The sequence below is a fragment of the Mobula birostris genome, chromosome 6, assembly GCF_030028105.1.
Source record: "Mobula birostris isolate sMobBir1 chromosome 6, sMobBir1.hap1, whole genome shotgun sequence".
Taxonomy (NCBI): Eukaryota; Metazoa; Chordata; class Chondrichthyes; order Myliobatiformes; family Myliobatidae; genus Mobula; species Mobula birostris.
The window spans coordinates 6528362-6551348 of NC_092375.1; the positions used below are offsets into that span (position 1 = coordinate 6528362).

General features: G+C 44.2%; 1 protein-coding gene across 6 annotated transcripts in view; it reads left to right on the forward strand.

The window, feature by feature from the left end:
* Positions 1-22987, forward strand: part of robo2 (roundabout, axon guidance receptor, homolog 2 (Drosophila)) — a 620252-nt gene that overhangs the window by 436463 nt on the left and 160802 nt on the right. For all 6 annotated transcript variants that reach the window (XM_072259833.1, XM_072259836.1, XM_072259834.1 and 3 more), the window contains 4 exons: positions 3709-3914; positions 16674-16755; positions 17940-18108; positions 20821-20987. In XM_072259833.1, the coding sequence (XP_072115934.1) occupies positions 3709-3914; positions 16674-16755; positions 17940-18108; positions 20821-20987 (624 nt within the window). The remainder of the gene's footprint in view (positions 1-3708; positions 3915-16673; positions 16756-17939; positions 18109-20820; positions 20988-22987) is intronic.

Genomic DNA, 22987 nt, shown 5'->3' on the forward strand with positions numbered 1-22987 from the left:
AGGAAGAGAGAGGAGAGAGAGGGAAAGGAGGAGTAAGGAAAAATGAGAGAATGAGGAAAAGAGAGAAGGAAAGAGTGAAAGAAAGAAAAAAGATAGAGAGAATGAAATATAGAAAGGAGAAGAGAGAGGGAGAGAGAAGGAATGAGACACAGAATGAGGAAGGGAGAGAATGACAGAGGGAAAGAGGGAGAGAATAAAACACAGAATGAGGAAGGGAGAGGATAAGAGAGAGGTAGAGAGAGAGAGAGAATGAAACAGAATGAGGAACAGAGAGAAGGAGAGAGGGAAAGAGAGAGAGAAATAGTGGTTTGAGAGCTCGGGGTGTTCTTAATGGTTGCACCCGGTGACACTTCAGTGATGGACTGAGAGAACTAGCAAAATCTCTGTGTTCAAAGCAGGCCGGTAATGAGAAAATTCTTGCCTTTAATGTTCAAGGACTCATTCATGGCTTCTGTCTATTCCATTGTGACGAGACTCCCTTCAATTATCCCATTTATGTTCCTGTCTCCATTGATAATGGCCTTCAAACAGGCAATGAGAGATCATATTTACCTCATTTTCTTCTGTCAGCTGTGGTAATATCCAGCACTATAAAACCCTGGCCCTTCACCTCAAATTCCAGACAAGTACAGTTGCAATGTTCTTCCTCTGTGTGTGCGCGTGTGTAGAATTTTGAAATTATACCATTTTACAGTTTTCAGATGGCCCAGTTTTCGAGGGGCCTCCCCACCTTCGAGGACATTTTCAAAAGGCGATGCCTCAAGAAGGCGGAGTCCATCATTAACGACATCTCACCGTTGAGGACATGCCCTGTTCTCATTGCTACCATCGAGGGGGGAGGTACAGGAGCCTAAAGATAGGACAGCTTCCCCTCCACCAACAAATTTCTAAAAGGTCCATGAACACTACCTCACTATTTTCAACTCTGTTTATACCACATATTTCTTTTTCTTTTGTAATTTATAGTGACTCCTTTATGTATTTCAATGTCCCGCTGCTGCAAAGTCGCAACTCTTTATGCTGTATGTCAGTGATGTAAACCTGATTCTGATTCCGTGCTGGAACATAAATCCCAACAGCTGACTCATGTCCTGTTCTGCGCACCAAACTTCAGGAAGCTTCATTCTCTGGTCGAGGGTGCTGAAGAGATGAGGGATTGTTCTGCTCGACGTGGACAAAGTTAAGAGGAGTTTTACTTAGAGACACAGCATGGTAACTGGCCCTCCCGGCACAGTGAGCCCAATTACACCCATGCTAATTTGCACATCTTTGGAATGTGGGAAGAAACCAGTGGAAACCCACACAGTCACAGGGAGAATGTTCAAGCTCCTTACAGTCAACAGCCCGGATCACTGGCAGCATAATAGCATTACGCCAACCGCTACATTACTGCAAGGAAAAGATTGATGAGAAGGAATATTAGTGATAAGGAGAGGTTTTCAAACACTTTCTTTTCTCTTTGGCCTGTTGGAGATTGAGGACAGACCAAGAAACATCAGAATCACAATCAGGTTTTATCTCACTGGCATATGCCTTGTTGCTTTGCAGCAGTACCACATTGCAACGCATAAAAAAAACTGTCAATTACAATAGGAATATATATATAAAAATAAATTAAATACAGGGTGCAAAAAGGGAGCAAGAAAAAAAATGAGGAAGCGTTCACAATTTGGTTCATTGTCTGTTCGGAAGTCTGATGGCAGAGAGGAAGAAGCTATTCCTAAAGCATTCCTAAAGGTTATTGGGGTCTCCCTACCTTCTGTCCAAGACCTCTTTCAGAGTCGATGCCTCCAGAAGACACGGTACATCATTAAAGACCCCTCACACCCTCTCCATGAACTGTTGGTCCTTCTGCCATCAGGCAAACGTTACAGGAGCATCAAAACTAAAATCACAAGGCTACTAAACAGCTTCCTCCCACAGGCAGTCAGACTGCTAAATAGCTGCTCCACCTGACTCTGCTTTGGCCACTTTTAACTTGCACTGGACACTTATAACTTGATTTTAACTGAGATGTGGCTGTTGTGTTTTACTATTTATTGTTATGTTTATTAATTAGTGTTGTGTTTGTTATGTTAAGATTGCACTGCTCCTGGGAAACGCTGTCTCATTCTGCCCTGCAGAGCTGATGTACGGTTAGAATGACAATAAAGGTTTTTGAATCTTGAATCTTAAACCTGAGTTCCTCCAGCAATTTGTGTGTGTTGCCTAAAACATTGAGTCTGTGTCTTCAGGCTCTTCCACTGAAACTCATGACCAGTGCACTAATAAATAACAAAAAATAACTTGCTATAGCTGTGGCTGCTAACTTCCCGCATTTCTTTTGTGATGATTTCTTGGGATGCTTCCGTCTAATAGTCTCAGGTGAAGTAAGCAAAGGATTAACTGGAAAACAGGTCAGGGTCAAAGTCAAGTTTATTGTCTCCTGCACAAGTCCACGTGTGCACAGGTGTGATGAAAACCTTCCTTGCAGCAGCATCACAGACACGCAGCATCGTATGAGCAGCATTCACAGGAAAAAAACATCAAAGGGGTTAAGGGGATTATAATGAAGCTAATGAGCTAGCACCACCAAAGTGCCAGCACGCACGCAAAGGGCCAAGTGGCTTCCTTCTGTGCTTTGTAATCTGCTCATTCTCTGTCTTCCTTCCAACAGTTAGCTAGAAAGCGAATATGTCCTCAGCTGATTGGGTGATTTCTTGGCTGAGCATCAAGCCAGCATTTTCTAATCTCGTCTCCAATATTTCATAATTAGTAAACAAAGACACTCGAAGAATCATTTTTTCCCCTTTGAAAGAAAAGCATTATACCTTTGAATGTTCTGACAGTTGTTCATCTCCAGGCTGTGTACATGAGATAAATTTTCTTCGCACAGATACTCCTAGGGAGTCCCAGACGGTTTGCAAGATAGTGTCCTTGCAACTGTAGTGAGGGATTCTGGATGATTTTTTGGCCCCTTCTACCCAACTCCTCAAACCCCATGTCAATCAAGACACCTTTGTTGTCATGGCAACTTGGAAGGACTAGGCCATCAAGCCTGGGCCTGTGGCTATTGTCATGTTGCTGGAACCCCTAATAATTTATAACATCTGGAATATCCTCTCACTTCTTAAAACAATATGTAACATTTCTGTTGCTGTAATTGACAATTTTATTTTTATCCATTTATTGAGATACAGTGCGGAATAGTTCCTCCTGCCCTTCAAGATGCAGTGTCAGCAAACCGTTCATTTAATCCTAGCCTCATCACTAAACAATTTACAATGACCAATAAACCTACCAACTGGTATGTCTTTGGACTGTGGGAGGAAACCGGAGCACCCAGAGGAAACCCATGTGGTCACGGGGAGAAAGTACAAACTCCTTACAGTCAGCGATGGGAATTGAACCCAGGTCACCTGTACTGTAAAGCACTGTGCTAATCATTATGCTACTGTAATACCTTTTTATAATTCAGTATTCTAATTTTAATGATTTTGAACAATGTGTAAAATTACTACGGTACTGTGCCTACACTTTAGCACAGTACTGTATATCTTATAGTGTTATGGTATGTATGAGTTGAGTTGAAGGGTCTGTTTCTGTGCTGTATGACTATGACCCTTTGACTCCATTGGTGCTGGACTCTCAGAAGAATTTTCCACTGAATGAAGATGACAGATGAAACCTCTTCATCTTTTCTCCCCTTCTCTCTTTGCCTCTGAACAGCTCTGACGGACAGACCACCTCCAATCATTCGGCAGGGTCCGGCCAATCAGACGTTGGGTGTGGACGGGACTGCCTTGCTGAAGTGTCAGGCCACCGGAGAGCCCATCCCTACGGTCAGCTGGCTGAAGGACGGTGTCAGCCTCCTCGGGAAAGATCCCCGGATGTCCCTGCAGGAGCTTGGAAGTCTGCAGATAAAGAACTTGAGGGTAGGTTTTCCACACTGTCCATCACTGTTTCCCGAACAACAGGGACAACTTTCATTTATGTAGCATCTCTAATGTAGCTGAAACCATTTTGTGGCTCTTCACAGGAATGCCATCTAATAGGAACTTGGTGTTAAGCCAGGAAGTCTACCTCATTACGAACTTGCACTCTATTAGACCATAAGGCATAGGAGCAAAATTAGGCCATTTGGCCCATCAAGTCTGTTCCACCATTCCATCATGGCTGATTTTTTATCCTATTCAACCCCATTCTTCTGCCTTCTCCCTGTAACCTTTGATGCCCAGACTAATCAAAAACCTATCAACCTCTGCTTTAAATATACCCAATAACTTGGCAAAGAATTTAATAGATTCACCACCCTCGGGCTAAAGAAATTCCTCCTCATCCCTGTTCCAAATGGACATCCTTCTATTCTGAGCAACACATGCTAAATGCTGGAGGAACTCAGCAGGCCAGGCAGCATCTATGGAAAAGAGTACAGTTGACATTTCAGGTCGAAACTTCGGCAGGTGTCAGGATCTTGGCCTGAAACATCGACAATCTTCTCTTTCCCATGGAAGCTGCCTGGACTGCTGAGTTCCTCCAGCAGTTTGTGTCTGTTGCTTGGATTTCCAGCATCTACAGATTTTCTCTTGTGTGTGATTGGGCCTCTAACTTGAGGCTGTGCCCTTGGGTCCTGTAGGATCACTGGGGACCCAAGTCATCCCAAAAACAATCTATTCCAGCTGCTACCATCTGGGAAGCGGTACCACAGCATAAAAGCCAGGACCAACAGGCTCCAGGACAGCTTCTTCCACCAGGCCATCAGATTGATGAACTCACGCTGATCTGAGTGTACTCTGTATTACATTGTCTGTTCTATTTATTATAAATTACTATGATTGCACATTGCACATTTAGATGGAGACGTAGCATAAAGATTTTTACACCTCATGTATGTGAAGGATGCAAGAAATACAATCCATTCAATTCAATATGAAACATCTTCTCCACATCCACTCTATCAATAGTTTAATAGTTACTTTCAATGTCAGAGAATGTATACAATATTCATCCTGAAATTCTCGATATAACCTGAAATTGCATTGTTACTACTTTACCTTTGTCTCCCCTCCCCCCACCCCACCCCACCATGCACTATTGTAATGAACTAACCTACCTGAACTGCATGCAAGACCAGTTTCTCACTGTATCTCGGTACACGTGATAATAATAAACCAATTTACCAATTTAATTTAATATACCGATGCTTTTCCACATCCACTCTGTCAAGATACCCTAGGATCTTACACAGAAATAGACACTGAATCCTACATTCTCTCTTCTCCCTCCTTCCATCAGCAGAAGATAAAAAAGCCTGAAAGAACATACAACCAGGCTCAAGGGAAGCTTGTACTCAGTTGTTATAAGAATTCTGAACAGTTCCTTCGTATGATAAGATGGACCTTTGACCTCACAATCTACAAAGTACTTTGTGCACCTATTCTTTAGATTATGAAGACATGCAGTCCTCTTTTATTGTCATTTAGTAATGCATACATTAAGAAATGATACAATATTTCCTCCGGTGTGATATCACAAAACACAGGACAGACCAAGACTGAAAAAAGCTACAAAACCACATAATTATAACATATAGTTACAACAGTGCAACAATACCATAACTTGATGAAGAAGTCCATGAGCACAGTAAAAGTTCAAAGTCTTTCAAATGTCCCACATCTCACGCAGACGGGAGAAGGAAGAGAAACTCTCCCTGCCATACCCGACCATGGTCCGATTCTGAGTCATCCGAAAACTTCGAGCTCTGATCAGCTCTCTGACACTGAGTACTGAGCGCCATCTCTATCCGAACGATTTGACCTCCATCTCGGTCGCCAACAGCAGGCAAAGCCGGGGATTTTGAGGCCTTCCCTCTGAAAGATTCCCGACTGCGCAGTAACGACAGCAGTGAACGAGCGTTTCAGAAATTTCTCCAGATGTTCCTCTGTGCTTTCACGTCCATCTCCATCAAATCAGAATTGTCCACGGCCCCTATTCTCTACCTGCACTGCAGTTTCTCAGTCGCTGTAACGCTTTGTTCTGCATTCTGTAATAAATTTACCTTGTATGGTAAAGTACCTGTAACATCATGAAAGATCCCACTTACCCTGCTCATGGACTGTTTGTCCCACTCCCATCAGGGAGGAAGCTATGTGTCATCTGCACCAGGACCACCAGACTCAAAAACAGTTACTTTCCCCTGAGACTAATCTACCCCTCCACTCAGTAACCACCCCTCCACACCCCCCACCACCACTACTTTATCATTTCCTGTCAGTCACCCTATGTACAGACACTCCTGTGCCTAGTGTCACTTTATGGACATGCAATCAATCTATGTATGTAACCTGTCTTAAGTATTGATATTTATTGTGTTTTAAAATCATTATCGTGTTCTTTATCTTATTGTGTTTTTTCCTGCTGTGTCAGATCTGAAGTACAAATTACTTTGTTCTCCTTTACACTTGTGTGATGGAAATGATGTTAAACAATCCTGAATCTGAGTCTACTACTTCAGTGCACTGAGTAATGATTTGATCTGTATGAACAGCATGCAAGACAAGCTTTTCACTGTATCTCGGTGCACATGACAATAATAAACCAATTTACCAACAAGGAGTAAGTTAACACAGGAGACCAAAGGTTCTATCATCAAGCTGGTTCTTAAGCATAGACCTAGAATGCAACTTTGTCTCGGACCTAGATTCTGATGGTGGTGGGGATCTCTCCCTTTACCCTGAGTTCTGCTTGCTGATATAGTCCCTGAAATTCTCAACAATAAACAAAGAACAAAAGACTATGCAAATGCTCTATCATGCCACGTCTGTGGGAGGGGAAACAGAGATAACATTTTGGGTTGAAGACACCATTTTTGATGAAGGGTCTTTGACCTGAACCATTAACTCTGCCTTGCCTCCCACAGACACTGTCTGACCTGATAAGTATATCTAGGATTTTCTGTCTTTATTCTGTCCAATGCTTGCAAGTTTTTTTTGACTTTCCCTGAAATTCTCATGCTGTTTAATCATATCAGGTTTGATCGAAAGGTTGAGTGAGGTGAGGCTTTTCTCTTTGGAGCGAAGGTGGGTGAGAGGTGACTTGTTAGAAGTGATAAGAAACATAGATCATGTACAACCAGAGACTTTTTCCCAGGGTGGAAATTGCTAATATAAGGGGTTGTAATTTAAAGTAATTGCAGGAAAGTATAGAAGGGATGTCAGAGGTAGAACTTTTACATAAAGAGTAGAGAATGTGTAGACCATGTTGCCAGGAGTGGTGGATGAGGCAGGTACACTAGGGAAATTTAAGAAACTCTTAGATAGGCACATGGATTAAAGGAAAATAGAGGGCTGTGTAGAAGAGAAAGGATTAGTTTATTCTTAGAATAGACTAAAATGTCGCCGTAACATTATGGGCTGAAGGGCCTGTGCTGTGATGTAGTTTTCAATGTTATATGTTCTATCACCAGCTCAGACTTACACAAACTACTGAATAAATATAAGAATGATTAGAAAAAGAGCAAATGGAACATTAGCTATCATCTCAAGTTAAGCTGCAGTTGTATAAACTAATCTCTAGGGAGGGTAGAGATGAGATCCACCAAGATGTTTTCTGGATTGGGTAGCATTAGGGAGGGTGGAGATGAGGTCCACCACAATGTTGTCTGGATGAGGTAACATAGGGAAGGGTGAAGGTGTGGTCCACCAAGATGTTGTCTGGATTGGGTAGTATTAGGGAGGGTTGAGATGAGGTCAACCAGGATGTTGTCTGGATGAGATAACATAAGGGAGGGTGGAGACGAGGTCTTCCAGGATATTGTCTGGATGGGGCAGTGTTGGGGAGGGTGGAGATGAGGTCCACCACAATGTTGTCTGGAATGGAGTTCTCCAATCATAAGGAATGATTGCACAGGTTAGATTATACTAAAGACAAGAAGGTCTGTAGATGTTGGAACGCCAGAGCAACACACACACAAAATGCTGGAGGACCTCAGCAGGTCAGGGTGCATCTACAGAGGGGAACAAAGAGTCCACATTTCAAGCTGAGGCCCTTCATCAGGACTGTAAAGAAAGGGGGCAGAAGCCAGAATAAGGGGGCTTCTGCCCCCTCCTTTTTCAGTCCTGTTGCAAGGTTGTGTTATTGTCACTGTTATTCTCACTGATTTATAAAATTATGAGAAGCTTGAGTTGGGATAGATAGTTAAAATCTTGTTTTCCAGGCTAGAGAAATCTGGAACTAGATGGTGCAGGTTTAAGGTAGAGGGGAGAAATATAACTGAGATGTGAAGGGTTTGCACAATCGTTCCGCCCCTTGTTTCTATGAAAACTCTGCTAGGATGTCCATCTAAAGGTCTAACCATACAGTAGACCACACCTCAGGAATGATGCACTGCCCTTGGTAGTTGCTGAGAAAGACGTTCACAACTGGCATGTGGGAGCTTGAGGGTTAAATTGCAAGCACAGGTTACATTAAATTGTCTTGAATTTTCCATGAGTACAGAAGATTAAGGGATTATCTAATTGAAGTATTTAAGATGATTAAAGGATTTGATTGGGTAGATCAAGAGTAACCATTTATTCTGGTTGGGGGAGCCAAGAGGAGGGGACCAAACCTTGAAATGAGAGTAACACCCAGATAATACTGCAAGAAATCATCAGGTCAGGCAGTATCTATGGAGGGGAATAAACAGTTGATGTTTTAAGCCAAGATCCTTCATCAGGAATAGAAAGAAAAGTGGGCAGAAGTCAGAATGAGGAGATGGGGGGGGGGGGGGAGCAGAAGGAGAACAAGCTGGGAGGTAATTGGTGAGACCAAGTGAGTGATAGGTGGAAAATGTGAAGGGCTGAAGATGAAGGAATCTGATAGGAGAAGAGAGTGGACCATGGGGGAAAGGGAAGGAGGAGGGTCACCAGAGGGAGGTGATGAGCAGGTGAGGAGAAAAGAAGGCTTGAGAGGGGAGCCAAATTGAGGATTGGGAAAGGAGACAAGGGAAAGGGGGAAGGAATTACTGGAAGTTAGAGAAATCAATATTCATGCCATCAGGGTGGAGGCTACCCAGATGGAATATAAGGTGTTGCTCTTCCAACCTTAAAATGTTCAGGGAGTAACTCTTTGGCATTGGAGTACTGTGAGTAGTATCTAAGAAAGGATTGTTGGCACTAGAGAGGGTCCAGAGGAGGGTTATGACAATGATCACATGAATGAAAGGGTAATGTATGAGGAAAGTTTGATGGCTCTGGGCCAGTACTCGCTGAAGTTTAGAAGAATGGGGAGGGAGCGGAAATCTCATTCAAACCTATTGAATATTGAAAGGCCTAGATAGAGTGGATGTGGAGATGTTGTTTCCTTTAGTTGGGGGAGTCTAGAACCAGACTCAGAACAGAATATGTCTCTTTAGAACAGAGAGGAGGAGGAATTTCCTTAGCCAGAGGGTGGTGAATCTGTGGAATTCATTGTCACAGATGGCTGTGGAGACCAATCCATTGGGTATATTGAAAGCAGAAGTTGAAAGGTTCTTGATTCATGAGGGTGTTAAAGATTATGGGGAGAAGGCAGGACAATGGAATAGAGAAGGATAATAAACTAACCATGATGGAATGGCAGAACAGACTCAACTGGCTGAATGGCTAATTCTGCTCCTATGTCTTATGGTCTTATTTGGAAATTCTCTTCTTTAATAGGTTGTTGAAATGAGAATATAAGGTGTTGGAGCTGAGTAAATTTCTTGCTACTTCTGGCTTGCCTCTGCTCAGGTGGTTGTTTCTCAGGACAAATAGCTACTACAAGGGGGCATAAGTTTAAGGTGATTGGAGAACTGTGTAGAAGGGTTGTCAGAGGTAAGTTTTTTTTTGCATAGAGAGTGCAATTCTTTGCCAGGGGTATTGGTAGAGGCCGAAACATTGAGGACATTGAAGAGGCTCTCAGATAGGCAACAAGGATGTTAAAAGATGGAGACTGAGAAATGTGGGTGGGAAGGGTTAGATTGAGCTCGGAGCAGATTAAAGGATTGGCACAACGTCATGGGCCAAAGGGCCTGTACTGTGCTGTGAGCTGTGTTCTATAATCTTCTCTGATTAAAAATTGCTTGAAGAACTCAGTAGGTCAAGCATCATCTTTGAAGGGTGAGGGATTGTCTGTGTTACAAATGGAAACCTTTCACTATTGTGACACTCAAAAATTGACCATTCATTTACCCCCACAGATGCTGCCTGCCTTGTTGAGTTCCTGCCGCAGTTTAGTCTAGATTCCAGCATCTGCAGTTGCTCTTGTGAGCATCCTCTGAGCTGCTTGCAATGCAAATAAATTCTTCGTTACATAAGGAGGTCCTTACCATAGAATCAAAATCCAGTTCATCTCTGACATATGTCATGGAGTTTGTTGTTTTGTGGCAGCACTGCAGTGCAGTACATAAAAAATACTGTAAAATATAGTGAGAAATATAGAACTACATATAAAAATTAAACATGTGGTGCAAATAGTGAGGTTCATTGTCCATTCGGACATCTGCTGGCAGAGGGGAAGTAGCTGTTCCTAAAGTTTTAAGTGTGTGTCTTCAGACTCCTGTACCTCTTCCCTGATGGTCTCAATGAGAAGAGTTCTGAGTGGTGAGGGTCCTTACTGATGGATATTGCCTTTTGAAGATTTCCTCAATGGTCTGTACTGAGCACTGCAGGCCTGGTTTTCTCAGGGCCTTGCAGGCTTGTACTTTCTCATGTACTCCATGTCCCTTGTATTGAAATGAAGCTGCGGTTTCACAGAAAATTTTTGAGATTCAAGTGCATTGAAGCATACAGTGAATTACGTTGTTTACGTTAACAACCAACACAACCGAAGGATATGCTGTGGCAACCCACACATATCGCCTCAAATTCCAGTTTGTTGTTAATGCAAATGACTCATTTCACTGTATGTTTCAATGTATAAATAAATGTCTGAATCTAATATAAACTCAGTGGCCACTTTATTAGGTACACATGCGCACCTGCTCATTAATGCAAATATCTAATCAGCCAATCATGTGGCAGCAACTGAATGCATAAAAGCATGCGGACATGGTCAAGAGGTTCAGTTGTTGAGAACAAACATTAGGAGTGGAAAGAAATATGACCCAGGTGACTTTGACTGTAGGATAATTGTCGGTGCCAGGTGGAGTGATCTGAGTGTCTCAGAAACCAGCTGATCCACTGTGTTTTTCATGCACAACAGTCTCTAGAGTTTACAGAGAATGGTAGTGAAGAATAAATTTTAAATATCTGCTGAGTGGCGGTTTTGTGGGTGAAAATGCCTTGTTAGTGAAAGAATTCAGAGGAGAATTGGTTTAATCTGACAGGAAGGTGACAGTAACACAAATGACCACGTGCTACAACAGTGGTGTGCAGAAGAGCATCTCCGAACACACAACACACTGAGCCTGGAAGTGAATGGGCTACAAAAGAAGAAAACCATGAACATACACTCAGTGGCCTCTTTATTCAGTACAGGAGGTAGCTAATAATGTGGCCACTGAGTGTACCTTTGATATGAAATGGGAGGAGTTGAGACACTAAATTGTCCTTGACTATGTTGATGGTGGGATGGGTTTGTGAATCCCTTTGTTGAGTGTACTCTGAAGTAAACTGTTTGCCAGTGTGCTGTCCCACGACAACCCTGCACACAGAGTTCAGCATCCAGACAGTTTGATGGGCCCGTGTGAACGGGTGTTTAAATTTGAATGATATTCAAGTCCGGCCTTGTATTGCATTCCTTCATGTACAGCCTTGCCCCTGTCTCTCAGCTACACTTTCTCCCTAAACATACATCCCTTCCCTGGTAGATGTCGGAACCCTGGTTAGATGCCAGTTCTTGTTCAATGAATTCCACAGTTAAACCTCTTTGGTGAGATGCTGATGCAGGCATCAATAAACATTTAAAGAAAGAAGTTGAAGTGAACTTTACCACTGGGAACTATTCTCAGAGATTTGTCTTTGCATTCCATACTGCCAAAACTGCATTCCTGACGCAGAATCTGCTGTTCATTGAGGCCATTTTAAGAGAATCCTGCTTTTATTTTATGTTAAAGAAAAGGAAAGTACTGAACTCTCAGCAATTGCACAGTTTAATAAAGAAATAACAAATAGAAAATACTAACCTGTCCTATATGATGCACACCCTTGGTTTAAAACCTCAATATATTAATTTAAACAAATCCCACCTGCCTTGGACATTCTCTCTTAGGCTATAAGAGCATAAGATATGGGAGCAATCCTTGGGTTTAACCCTAGCCTAATGACTAGACAATTTACAATAAGCAATTAACCTACCAACCGGTACACCGTCGGACTGTGGGAGGAAACTGGAGCGCCCAGAGGAAACCCACACAGTCACCGGGAGAGTGTACAAACTCCTTACAGGCAGCAGCGGGAATTGAACCCAGGTCACCCGTGCTAAACACTACGCTATCATAGAGCCCTGATATATTTTAAGCCCTTTTCTCTAATGCTTATATAAACTCTATACTATTCATCCCAACACTTCAAGATCTCTCATACACCTACTGTATGTAACTCTCTAAGGGATATGGGGAAGAGGTGTGGGATTTAGGGAGGGGGAGTGAGGGATTTGGGGAGAAGGTGAGGGTGAGGGATGGGGATGTGGTGTGAGGGATATGTGGAGCTGGGGTCAGGGATATGTAGAAATGGGGAGAGTGTTTCGTGTATATGGGAGAAGTTGAAGGTGAGAGGAGAGAATGTGGAGGTGAGGGATATGGGAGAAATTGAGAGTGGGAATGTGAGGGGGAGGAATTTGGGGGAGAAAGTGTGGTGGATATGGGGGAAATGAGGATGAGGAATATGGGAGAAGGTGTGGAGAGGGATTATGGGAAGCTGTGGGTTGAGAGTTACAGGGAGTGTGGATATAAGAAGAAGATGGAGGTAAGGGATATGGGGAGGGATGAGGGATTTGGGGAGGAATGAGGGATATGGGGAGGGGGTGTGTGAATGATGATAAGTGATTAATACAAAAGTACTGAGAGTCAACATATCAACAAGATCCTTTTCCTTCTTGAGAATTAATATCCGATGACTAAATCTCATTCCTCCTACTCCCCCAGTCAGTTCACTTGCTAAGTATGTGAGCAGGGCAGACAAATCTCTCCTGCTTGAATCTGGTCCCTGACTGTAATCAAGACAGTGTGGTAAATAAGAGAAAAGCTCCAAGTGATAACAGTTAATGCAAAGAACTCAGAAACAGTGATTAAGGAAGATAAGACTACTTTGCGTCCATGAATATCCACCAGCATAAATAATTTTAAATCGCCTTTGGACAAAATACAATTTATTGAAAAGTTAATGTCAGCATTGCATAGGTAAACAATTTAGCCATTCTTGTCATGTTGCAAAGCATGTGTGGGTCAGCGGGGTTAATGTCTTTCTGCTGTTGGGATGGGATTAAACTCGTCGCCTAAGCAGTCAGTTCTACCTAGGTCAGCCCCCGAGAGCACTGATTAATGCTGACAGTCGGCGAAATTCCAGAGCAACACACACAAAACGCTGGAGGATCTCAGCAGGTCAAGCAGCATCTATTGAGGGGAATAAGCAGTCCATGTTTTGGGCCAAGACCCTTCCTCAGGGCTAGAAAGGAAGGGGCAGAAGCTGGAATAAGGTGGTGGGGAGTGGGGCAAGGAGCAGGTAATAGGCGAGACCAGGTGAGGTGGAAGTTGAATGGGTGGGGGAGGGGCGATGAAGTGAGAAGCTGGGAGGTGATAGGTGGAAAAAGTAAAGGGGCTGAAGAAGAAAGAATCTGATAGGAGAGGAAGTGGACCATGAGAGAAAGGGAAGGAGGAGGGGAACCAGATCACAGTTTGGAGAAGAGAAGGGGTAAGTGTAGGATGTAAAGGACAGAAGGGGAGGGGGAGAAACCACTGGATGTTAGAAAAATTGATGGCCATGGCATCAGTTTGGAGGCTACACAGACAAAATATGAATGTTGCTCCTCCAACCCGAGTGTGGCCTCATCATGGCAGTAGAGGAGGCCATGGACCAACATGTTGGAATAGGAATGTAATTTTAATTAGATTTGTTGGAACCCTGGGAGGCAGCTGGAGGGGTATCATACGAAACACTGAAAGGGTAGGAGTCCATTCAGTCCATCACCCCCATAATAGTTCAACTGTCCCAGTGCTTTTCTTTTGGCCCTTCTTTTGAGCTTATCCAATTCCATTTTTTTTTTTGTTTATTAAGCATTGCAGCGCCAAATAAACCTTTGGGCCACGCCACCCCAGCATCCCCTGACAACCTTGATTTAACCCTAACCTAATCACAGCGCAATTTACAATGATCAGTTAGCCTATCTGGTACGTCTTTGGACTGTGGGAGGAAACTGGAAAATCTGGGGAAAACCATGTCCTCCTCAGGGAGGAAGTACAGGGACTGCTTACAGAACAGCGGGGGAACTGAGCAAAGAGCTCTGACACCCCGAGACGAAGCGGTGTCGCACTAACCGTGACACTACTCTGGTGCCCAAAAGTTCTTGTTGTATCCCTGATCAGAACCACTTGCTGAGTTAAAAGAAATCATTATAGAGCCCTGTAGTGTGCTGATCTCTAATAACACCCTTGACTTCTAGTCTGAACTCTTACAGGTACGTACTGTGTCTCAGGCAGGGGAGCAGGGCCTTTCACTCCACCATATTGTGCTGAACTAATTAAGTTAATGAGGTCTATTTAATATAAACTTCTAAAAACTTTTAAACTAATCCCTTTTCCCAAACCTGGCCCACGTCCATCTAAACTTTTCCTATCCATGTATTTGCTCAAAGCAGCGGTTTGTGGATTGGACTCATTTTTAGAGAGCTCTGTAGATCATACTATGATGTATGCAACACACATCAAAGTTGCTGGTGAACGCAGCAGGCCAGGCAGCATCTCTAGGAAGAGGTACAGTTGACGTTTCGGGCCGAGACCCTTCGTCAGGACTAACTGAAGGAAGAGCTAGTAAGAGATTTGAAAGGGGGAGGGGGAGATCCAAAATGATAGGAGAAGACAGGAGGGGGAGGGTTGGAGCCAAGAGCTGGACAGGTGATTGGCAAAAGGGATATGAGAGGATCATGGGACAGGAGGCCTAGGGAGAAAGAAAAGGGGTAGGGGGGGAAAACCCAGAAGATGGGCAAGGGGTATAGTGAAAGGGACAGAGGGAGAAAAAGGAGAGAGAGAAAGAATGTGTGTATATAAATATGTACCCCATCCATTATTTATATACACACATTCTTTCTCTCACTCTCCTTTTTCTCCCTCTGTCCCTCTCACTATACCCCTTGCCCATCCTCTGGGCCTTTTCCTTCTCCCTGGGCCTCCTGTCCCATGATCTTCTCATATCCCTTTTGCCAATCACCTGTCCAGCTCTTGGCTCCATCCCTCCCCCTCCCGTCTTCTCTTATCATTTTGGATCTCCCCCTCCCCCTCCCACTTTCAAATCTCTTACTAGCTCTTCTTTCAATTAGTCCTGACGAAGAGTCTCGGCCCGAAACGTCGACTGTACCTTTTCCTAGAGATGCTGCCTGGCCTGCTGCGCTCACCAGCAACTTTTATGTGTGTTGCTTGAATTTCCAGCATCTGCAGATTTCCTCGTGTTTGCATACTATGATGTGTTTCTGGTTACTCCTTTCTTTATTGCAATTTTATACCATTTTGATTGGGACAGCCCTGAACTGAACTGAACTGAACTGAACATTCCTAGACTGTTTCAATGACGCTGTGGTTTAATGTTTAATATTCTGTGTTATTTCCTCTCATATGCTGTTTGTGTGATTTTTTTTTGATATTTTTATTAAGATACAGCGTGGAACAGGCCCTTCCGGCCTTTCGAGCCACACTGTCCAGCGATCCCCTGATTTTAACCCTAGCCTAATCACAAGACAATTCACAATGACCAATTAATCGACCAACTGGTACGTCTTTGGACTGTGGGAGGAAATCGGAGCACCCGGATGAAGCCCACGCGGTCACGGGGAGAACGTACAAACTCCTTACAGACAGCGTCAGGAAATGAACCTGGGTCACTGGCACTGTAAAGTGTTGTGCCTACCAGTACGCTACTGTTCCCTTTGAACAGTTTCCATGGTTGTTCTTTGTTTTGTGGCTATCTGTAGGAAAATGAATCTCGGGGTTGTATACTGTATACATACATTGAAAATAAATTGACATTGAATCTTTGAAATGTGTTTAAACGTTGTACCTTCCCCAGCAGCTCAATCCAGATACTAACCCGCCATGCACGTTAATGACCTTTATCGTATCTGTCTCCTCCACCTCCAGCATGAAGATTGGTGGAGTTGTGGCTGGTGTAGAAGGTTGTCTAGGGTTACAACAAGACATTGGTAGGATGCAGGGTAGGACTGAGAAGTGGCAGCAATTCACTTTGGAAAGTCAAACTTGAAGGAGAAATACAGGGTTAATGCGAGGGCAAGTGTCAGAGGTAAGTTTTATGTACAGAGAAGGGGAGTGATAGAGGCATTAGGGGCATTTATGAAACTCCTTGATAGGCACATGGATGATAGAAAAATGGAGGTCTATGTGGGAGGGAAGGGTTAGATTGAAAGTAGATTAAAAGGTCAACACAACATTGTTGGTTGAAGGGGCTATACTGTGGTGTGATGTTCTATGTTTTACATTTGCCTTCGCAAAGAACGCAAGATCATGTTTAATTCTCTTGTCCATATCCCAGGTAACGGATTCTGGAATCTACACGTGCATAGCCACCAGCTCAAGTGGAGAAACTTCCTGGAGTGCGTTTTTGGAAGTGCGAGGTAATTCCTCAACGTTAATTCATTAGCAGTGCTCCCACTACTGAGAAGCTGAAGGAAAGAAATAGATGTGGACAGGGGTTACAGGGAAGGTCAGAAAGCAGTCACAAGCTCAGCTGGTCAGCCCGGCACACATCGATGGGAGAGGAGATCACAACAGATGAGATAAGCTTGAATGACAGGTGCTGAGTCAATGAGTGCCAAGTTATAACAATGATAGCATGGGTGATCTCTTTATTGGTCCAATTATCCAGAGCTCACATGCTAATTATATCATAGAAGAATACATTGGCCCAAATCACCCAAACCACCCATTATGTCTGCGTTTAGCCCATGTGGCGCATCAAGAAATGGCTCACACCTAAGTGTCCTTTAGTTGTTTTGTAACTTTACAGGGATGATTTTGGGGGACAGAGTGAGGAGTGGGTGGGACAATACGAGAAGCTGAGGTGATGGGTGAAAGAGATAAAGTGCTGAAGCATAAAGAATCTGATAAGATAGGAGAGGAGAATGAACCATGGGGGAAAGGGAAGGAGGTGGATCGCCAGAGGGAGTTGATGGGCAGGGGAAGGAAAAAGAAGGGTTGAGTGAGTGGGCCACCATAATGAGGGAAAACAAAAGTGGGAAGAGGAAACAGAGGGGAGTGCTTACGGTAAATTAGAGAAATTGATGTTCATGCCATCAGGTTGAAGACTACCCAGATGAATTATATGTTGCTCTTCCATCTTGAGTTTGGCTCTTTGTGGCAGTAGAAGAGGCTGTGGACAGACATGTCGGAGTGAGAAAGGGCAGTAGAATTGAAATGGGTTAGGGTTAGGGATAATTTCAGAACAGATTAGAACTGCCAATAAACCCTGCATCCATGAGCAAACAGTGAAATATCAGTGGATGATCAGGAGGTTAAGTGTTGGTGAAGGTCAGAGGATAACGGGAAGGGTGTGGCAGGGTCAGAGGTTAACTTCCAGGTTGATGGACAATCAGGCTGAGATAAATTCTGTAGAATACATGATGGTGAGAAGTCATGGTTAAACTACAGGTCACTGGTGGGTCAAGGGTCGTGGTTGCTGGTCAGATAAATGTTGGATGTTGTCCTTCGTGGATCAGGGGTCTCAAGATAATGGACACAGAAGGAGATCAAATTCCGATTTTTTTTTCTTCTCTCCCTCTCCCTCTCGCTGTCTCTACAGAGTCAGGGCCATCGACAGTCAATGTTAAAACGGATGTGGATGCTCTTCCGGGATCACCCTCCAAGCCCCAGGTTGCGGATGTCACAAGGAGCAGCGTCACCCTCACCTGGTTGCCGGGGAAACACACCGGGTCTTCACCTGTCATGTCGTACATCATTGAAGCCTTCAGGTATACCAGCACTTTTTGCAAAGATGTTACCAGGACTTTGAAGTCAATGTGTTAGGGAGATATTGGACAGGTTAGGATGTCTTTCCTTGGAGTGTGGGGAGCTCAGCAGCGACCTTATAAATGTTGAAACGATCTTTAAAGATTACTTACCTAAGCCCATCATCCCTACTGGGCCATTGGCTGCCACCAGCAGCTCACCGGAGTCCTCTACCCTGGACTAGATTTTCAAAGATCCTTTCTCTCCCAGGGATGAGGTGTTTGAAGCTTCTGTTGGCATTTCTCTATGTCTGGGTTTTTACAGGATGGGGTTGCTAGTCCCATGTCCAACCCTCCTCCTTTCACAGCTGGACTTAAAGTTAATCTTTAAAGATTATATTAGCTTTATTTGCGACATGTACATTAAAACAACAAAACATACAGTGAAGTGCATCAATCGCGTCTATGATCAATATAGTCCAAGGACTGTGCCAGACAGCATGCGAGTGTTGCCTCACTTCCAGTGCCATCATAGCGTGCTCCTCAGCTCCCTAACCCTAACCTGTACACCTTTGGAATGTGGGAGGAAACGGGAGCACACGGAGGAAACCTACGCAGTCATGAGAAGGATATACAAACACCTTATTGACAGTGATCACTGGCACTGTAATCCATTGCAGTAATCGCTACACTACCATGCTGTCCCAATCATGAGCAGCGTAGATCAGGAGGATGGTCAAGGTCTATTTTCCAGGGTAGGGGAGTCTAAACCTGGAGTGGGGGGCACGGGTTTAAGGTGAGAGGGGAAAGATCTAAAAGGAACATGTTGCCAGAGGTAGTAGTAGAGGAGGGGATAAATAAAACACTTAAAAGACATCGAGACTGGTACGTGGATTTCTTAGATTTTCATAGAGCAATACAGCACGCAAAACAGGCCCTTCGGCCTATCTGGTCCACGCCAGACAAAATTGCGATCTATGGCAGTCCCATTTGCCCACGTTTGGCCCATATGCCTCTGAAACTTTCCTCTGAACCTGTCCTAATACCTTTTAAAATTTAAAGGGATGAGGCTCAAATGCAGGCAAATAGGACTGGCTGGGTCAGCATGGAATGGTTGGGTTGAAAGGCCTGTTTCCATTGTGTTAGGCTCCTTGATTCCCAAGCCAAAGCATTCCATGGGCCCAGTCTCCTTCTGCAAATACAGTTCCGATTCTATGCCCCTTACATCTTCAATGGCATTTCAACTCGACAATCCATTAATGCTGTTTCTCCGAATGAAGAGGAACAGTTTTCTCCGTTAACTCTATCAAAATTCCGCATAATTTAAGAAAAATCTCAATAAATCTCTCAGCGAGCTCTTTTCCAATGGAAAGTCTTGCCTCATTCATTCTATCAGTGTCTGTATGATTAAATAGAACGCCAGGTTTTGATCCATTACATGATCCATTCACGATAAATGACCTCGAGTTTGGAGGCAGGGAGGATGCAGTCTATAGTGTAAAACTTTCTCAAGTGAGAGACTGTGATGAGGGATTCACATAGGACAGAAGGATGCCATTCTACCCATCAAGTCCATATTGGCTGCTGGAGTGTTCACCAGTTCTGTTCCCTGCTCTTTCCCCACTATGGACTCACTTTCCATGACTCTTTATCTTATTTTCTTGATATTTATTGCTTATTAATTTATTATTATTGTTTTTTCTCTTTTGTATTTGCACATTTCGTTGTCTTTTATATTTGGTTGTCCGTCTTGTTGGGTGCTGTCCTTGATTGATTCTGTTGAGTTTCTTGGATTTATTGAGTATATCCACAAGAAAATGAATCTCAGAGATGTATATGGCAACATATAAGTATTTTGATAATAAATTGACGTTGAACTTTGAACACATTCTGACCTAATCCCCTTCTGAAAGCCCTGGAGAATTCTGTCTCCAGTGTCCCTACAGGTTGTGAGTTCCAGATCTTTGCCATTCCTCGATAAGTTCTTCCTCAGACCTGCTACATCTGGAGCACCCAAAGCTGAGGTGGTGACCTGAGAGAAGTTATGGTCTCTCTATGAGAAATATAAATAGACCACAAGACAAAGGAGCAGGATTAAATCATTTGGCCCATTGAGTCTGCTCCACCATTCCATCATGGCTGGTTGATCATCCCTCTTAACCCCATTCTCCTGCCTCTCCCCATAGCCTTTAATGCTCTTACTAATCAAGTACCTATCAAACGCTGCTTTAAATATACCGAATGACTTGGCCTCCACAGCCAAGTGTGGCAATAACTTCCACAGATTCACCACCATCTGGTCAAATAAATTACGCTTCATCTCTGTTCTAAACAGACATTCTGCTATTCTGAGGCTGTGCTCTCCGGTCCTTAAAGTCTCCCACGATTGGAAGCATCCTCTCTATGTTCACTCTATATAGGCCTTTCAAAATTCAGTTGTTTTCAATGAGCTCCCTCTCATTCTTCTCAACTCCATTGAGTACCAGACCAGAGCCATCAAATACTCCAAATATTGCCTTTGCCTTCCTTGCCGTAGACTTGTATTTGCCTTCCTTACTACTAGGAAGGGATGGAGCTGGGTGGGACGTGGGAGGGGCGAGTGTCACCTATGATGAACAGGAAGCTGATCCATCAGGGATGAGGGGAGGGGAACGTGCTGGAGGGTGGGAAGGACGGGAATGTGGAACTCCAAAACAGCGCTGAAGTAACAAGCGTTTTCGACATTTCTCCCTTCAGCCAATCTGTGAGCAACAGTTGGCAAACAGTGGCAGACCGGGTGAAGAACACTTTGTTCACTGTCCGGGGCCTGAGGCCAAACACTATCTACCTCTTCATGGTGCGTGCCGTCAACGCGCAGGGAGTCAGTGATCCCAGCCAGATGTCCAACCCCGTCCGCACTCAAGGTAAGCGTTCTCCTGTCAGACGGGAACTGCAATTGGAACTGGTTTACATGTCACATGTTCTGAGATATGGAGGAAAGTTTGTCTTGCATACTGTTCATACAGATCAAATCATTGCACAGTGAACTGAGGTAGCATAAGGTACAGCAATAGCAAAGCAGAATAAAGTGTTACAGCTACAGAGAAAACGAAGTGCAGGTAGATTTACTCCTGAAGCCTTCGCCATGAGTGGGTACGGCCACAAGGCAGCAGAGGTTTGAGATCAGAGTTTTCCTTCTCCTAGATGAGCTGCCAACCACGGCTGATGAGCCCCATTTGCCTGAAGGGACTGGTTTTAAGGCACCAGTAACCCATCTTTGCTCCTTCACCTGTCAGTAGAAATGGCTCCACTGGGTTTAGTAGCTAAGTCACACATAAGACCATAAGATATTGGAGCAGAAATCTGCTCTGCCATTCAATCACAGGCTGATCCAATTCTTCCAGTCATCCCCACTCCCCTGCCTTCTCCCCATACCCTTTGATGCCCTGGCTAATCAAGAACCTATCTATCTCTGCTTTAAATGCACCCAGTGACTTGGCCTCCACAGCTGCTCATGGCCACAAATTCCACAGATTTACCACCCTCTGGCTAAAGTAATTTCTGCAATGAGGGCCAGGAGCTGGACTTGGATGTTAGAGGTGCAGACCATTGGGAGCGTTTAATAGATAGTAGGAGCTGATCGTCATTACCCCCCTCCTGGCTGTAACAACCATTGCCCTCATTACCCTTCCCATCTATATACCTGAGCATGGACCCAGATGTGACCATCCATCGCATCCACTCCCCTCACGATTTTATATATCGCCCTAAGTTCATCCCTCATTCTCCTACACACTGGGAAAAAGAGCCCCAGTCTACCCTGCCTCTCCTTTCAGCTCTAGCCCTCCAGTTCCAGTGATATCCTTGTGAACCCTTTCTAGCTGCATGCCATCTTTCCTACAGCTGGGTGGCCCAAGCTGTGCACAGTAATCTAAGTGTGGTCTCACCAACATCTTGCACAGCAGCAGTATGACATCACAGCTCTTGTGCTCAGATGCCCTGGCTGATGAAGGCAAATATATCAAATTCCTGGTTCACCATACTGTCCACCTGTGTCATCAGATTCAGAGAACTCTGTACCTGTATGCATAGGTCTCTCTGTTCTACAGTACTCCCCTGGCGATTAGCAGTCACTGTGTCAATGTCCTGACCTGCTTTCCCTGTCCAGACTGAACCAACCTTTAGAGAGAGAAAACAGTACAGCATAGAAAAAAATCACGGGGTTGTGGGGGGTAGGGGGAGAGTCAAATGACTTCCTTCTCCTTCACTATATCCCTAAAAATTAAAGAAAAAGGTGAGCTCTATTTGTCACCAGTATATCAAAACATTGAAACATACAGTGAAATGTGTCATTTGCGTCAGCGATCAACAGAATAACAGGATTCAACTGGGGGCAGCCCGCAAGTGTGCGGCAGCACAGCTTACTAACCCATATGTGTTTGGACAGTGGGAGGAAACCGGAGCACCCGGAGGAAACCGGAGCACCCGGAGGAAACCCACACTGTCATAGGGCGAACGTACAGACTCCTTACAGGCAGCAGAGGGAATGGAACCCCAGTCGTGATAACGGGCATTATTAAGGGTTCTACTAACAGCCGTGCGACCGTGCCACCCACTAGTACTAGTGGGCTAGAATTAGTACAATAGGCTAAGTGGTCTTCTGCTCTCCTATTAGTTTTCCTAGGATTGCCATCAGCTTGTGAGGACTCAAGGCCTCCCCCACAGCCCACACTCAGACTTCTGAGGGGCTGGCATTTACACGACAGCTCCAATCAGATCAGTGTGGCGGCACTGATCTACACCTCGGAGACCCAGGGGTAGGCGCCTGTGTCAACAAAATGTCACCCAGCGTGATTGGATTTGGACTGTCGGCAAACAGAGAGTGAACACTCTCCAAATCGAAATTAGAAGTGAAAGGGTCTCA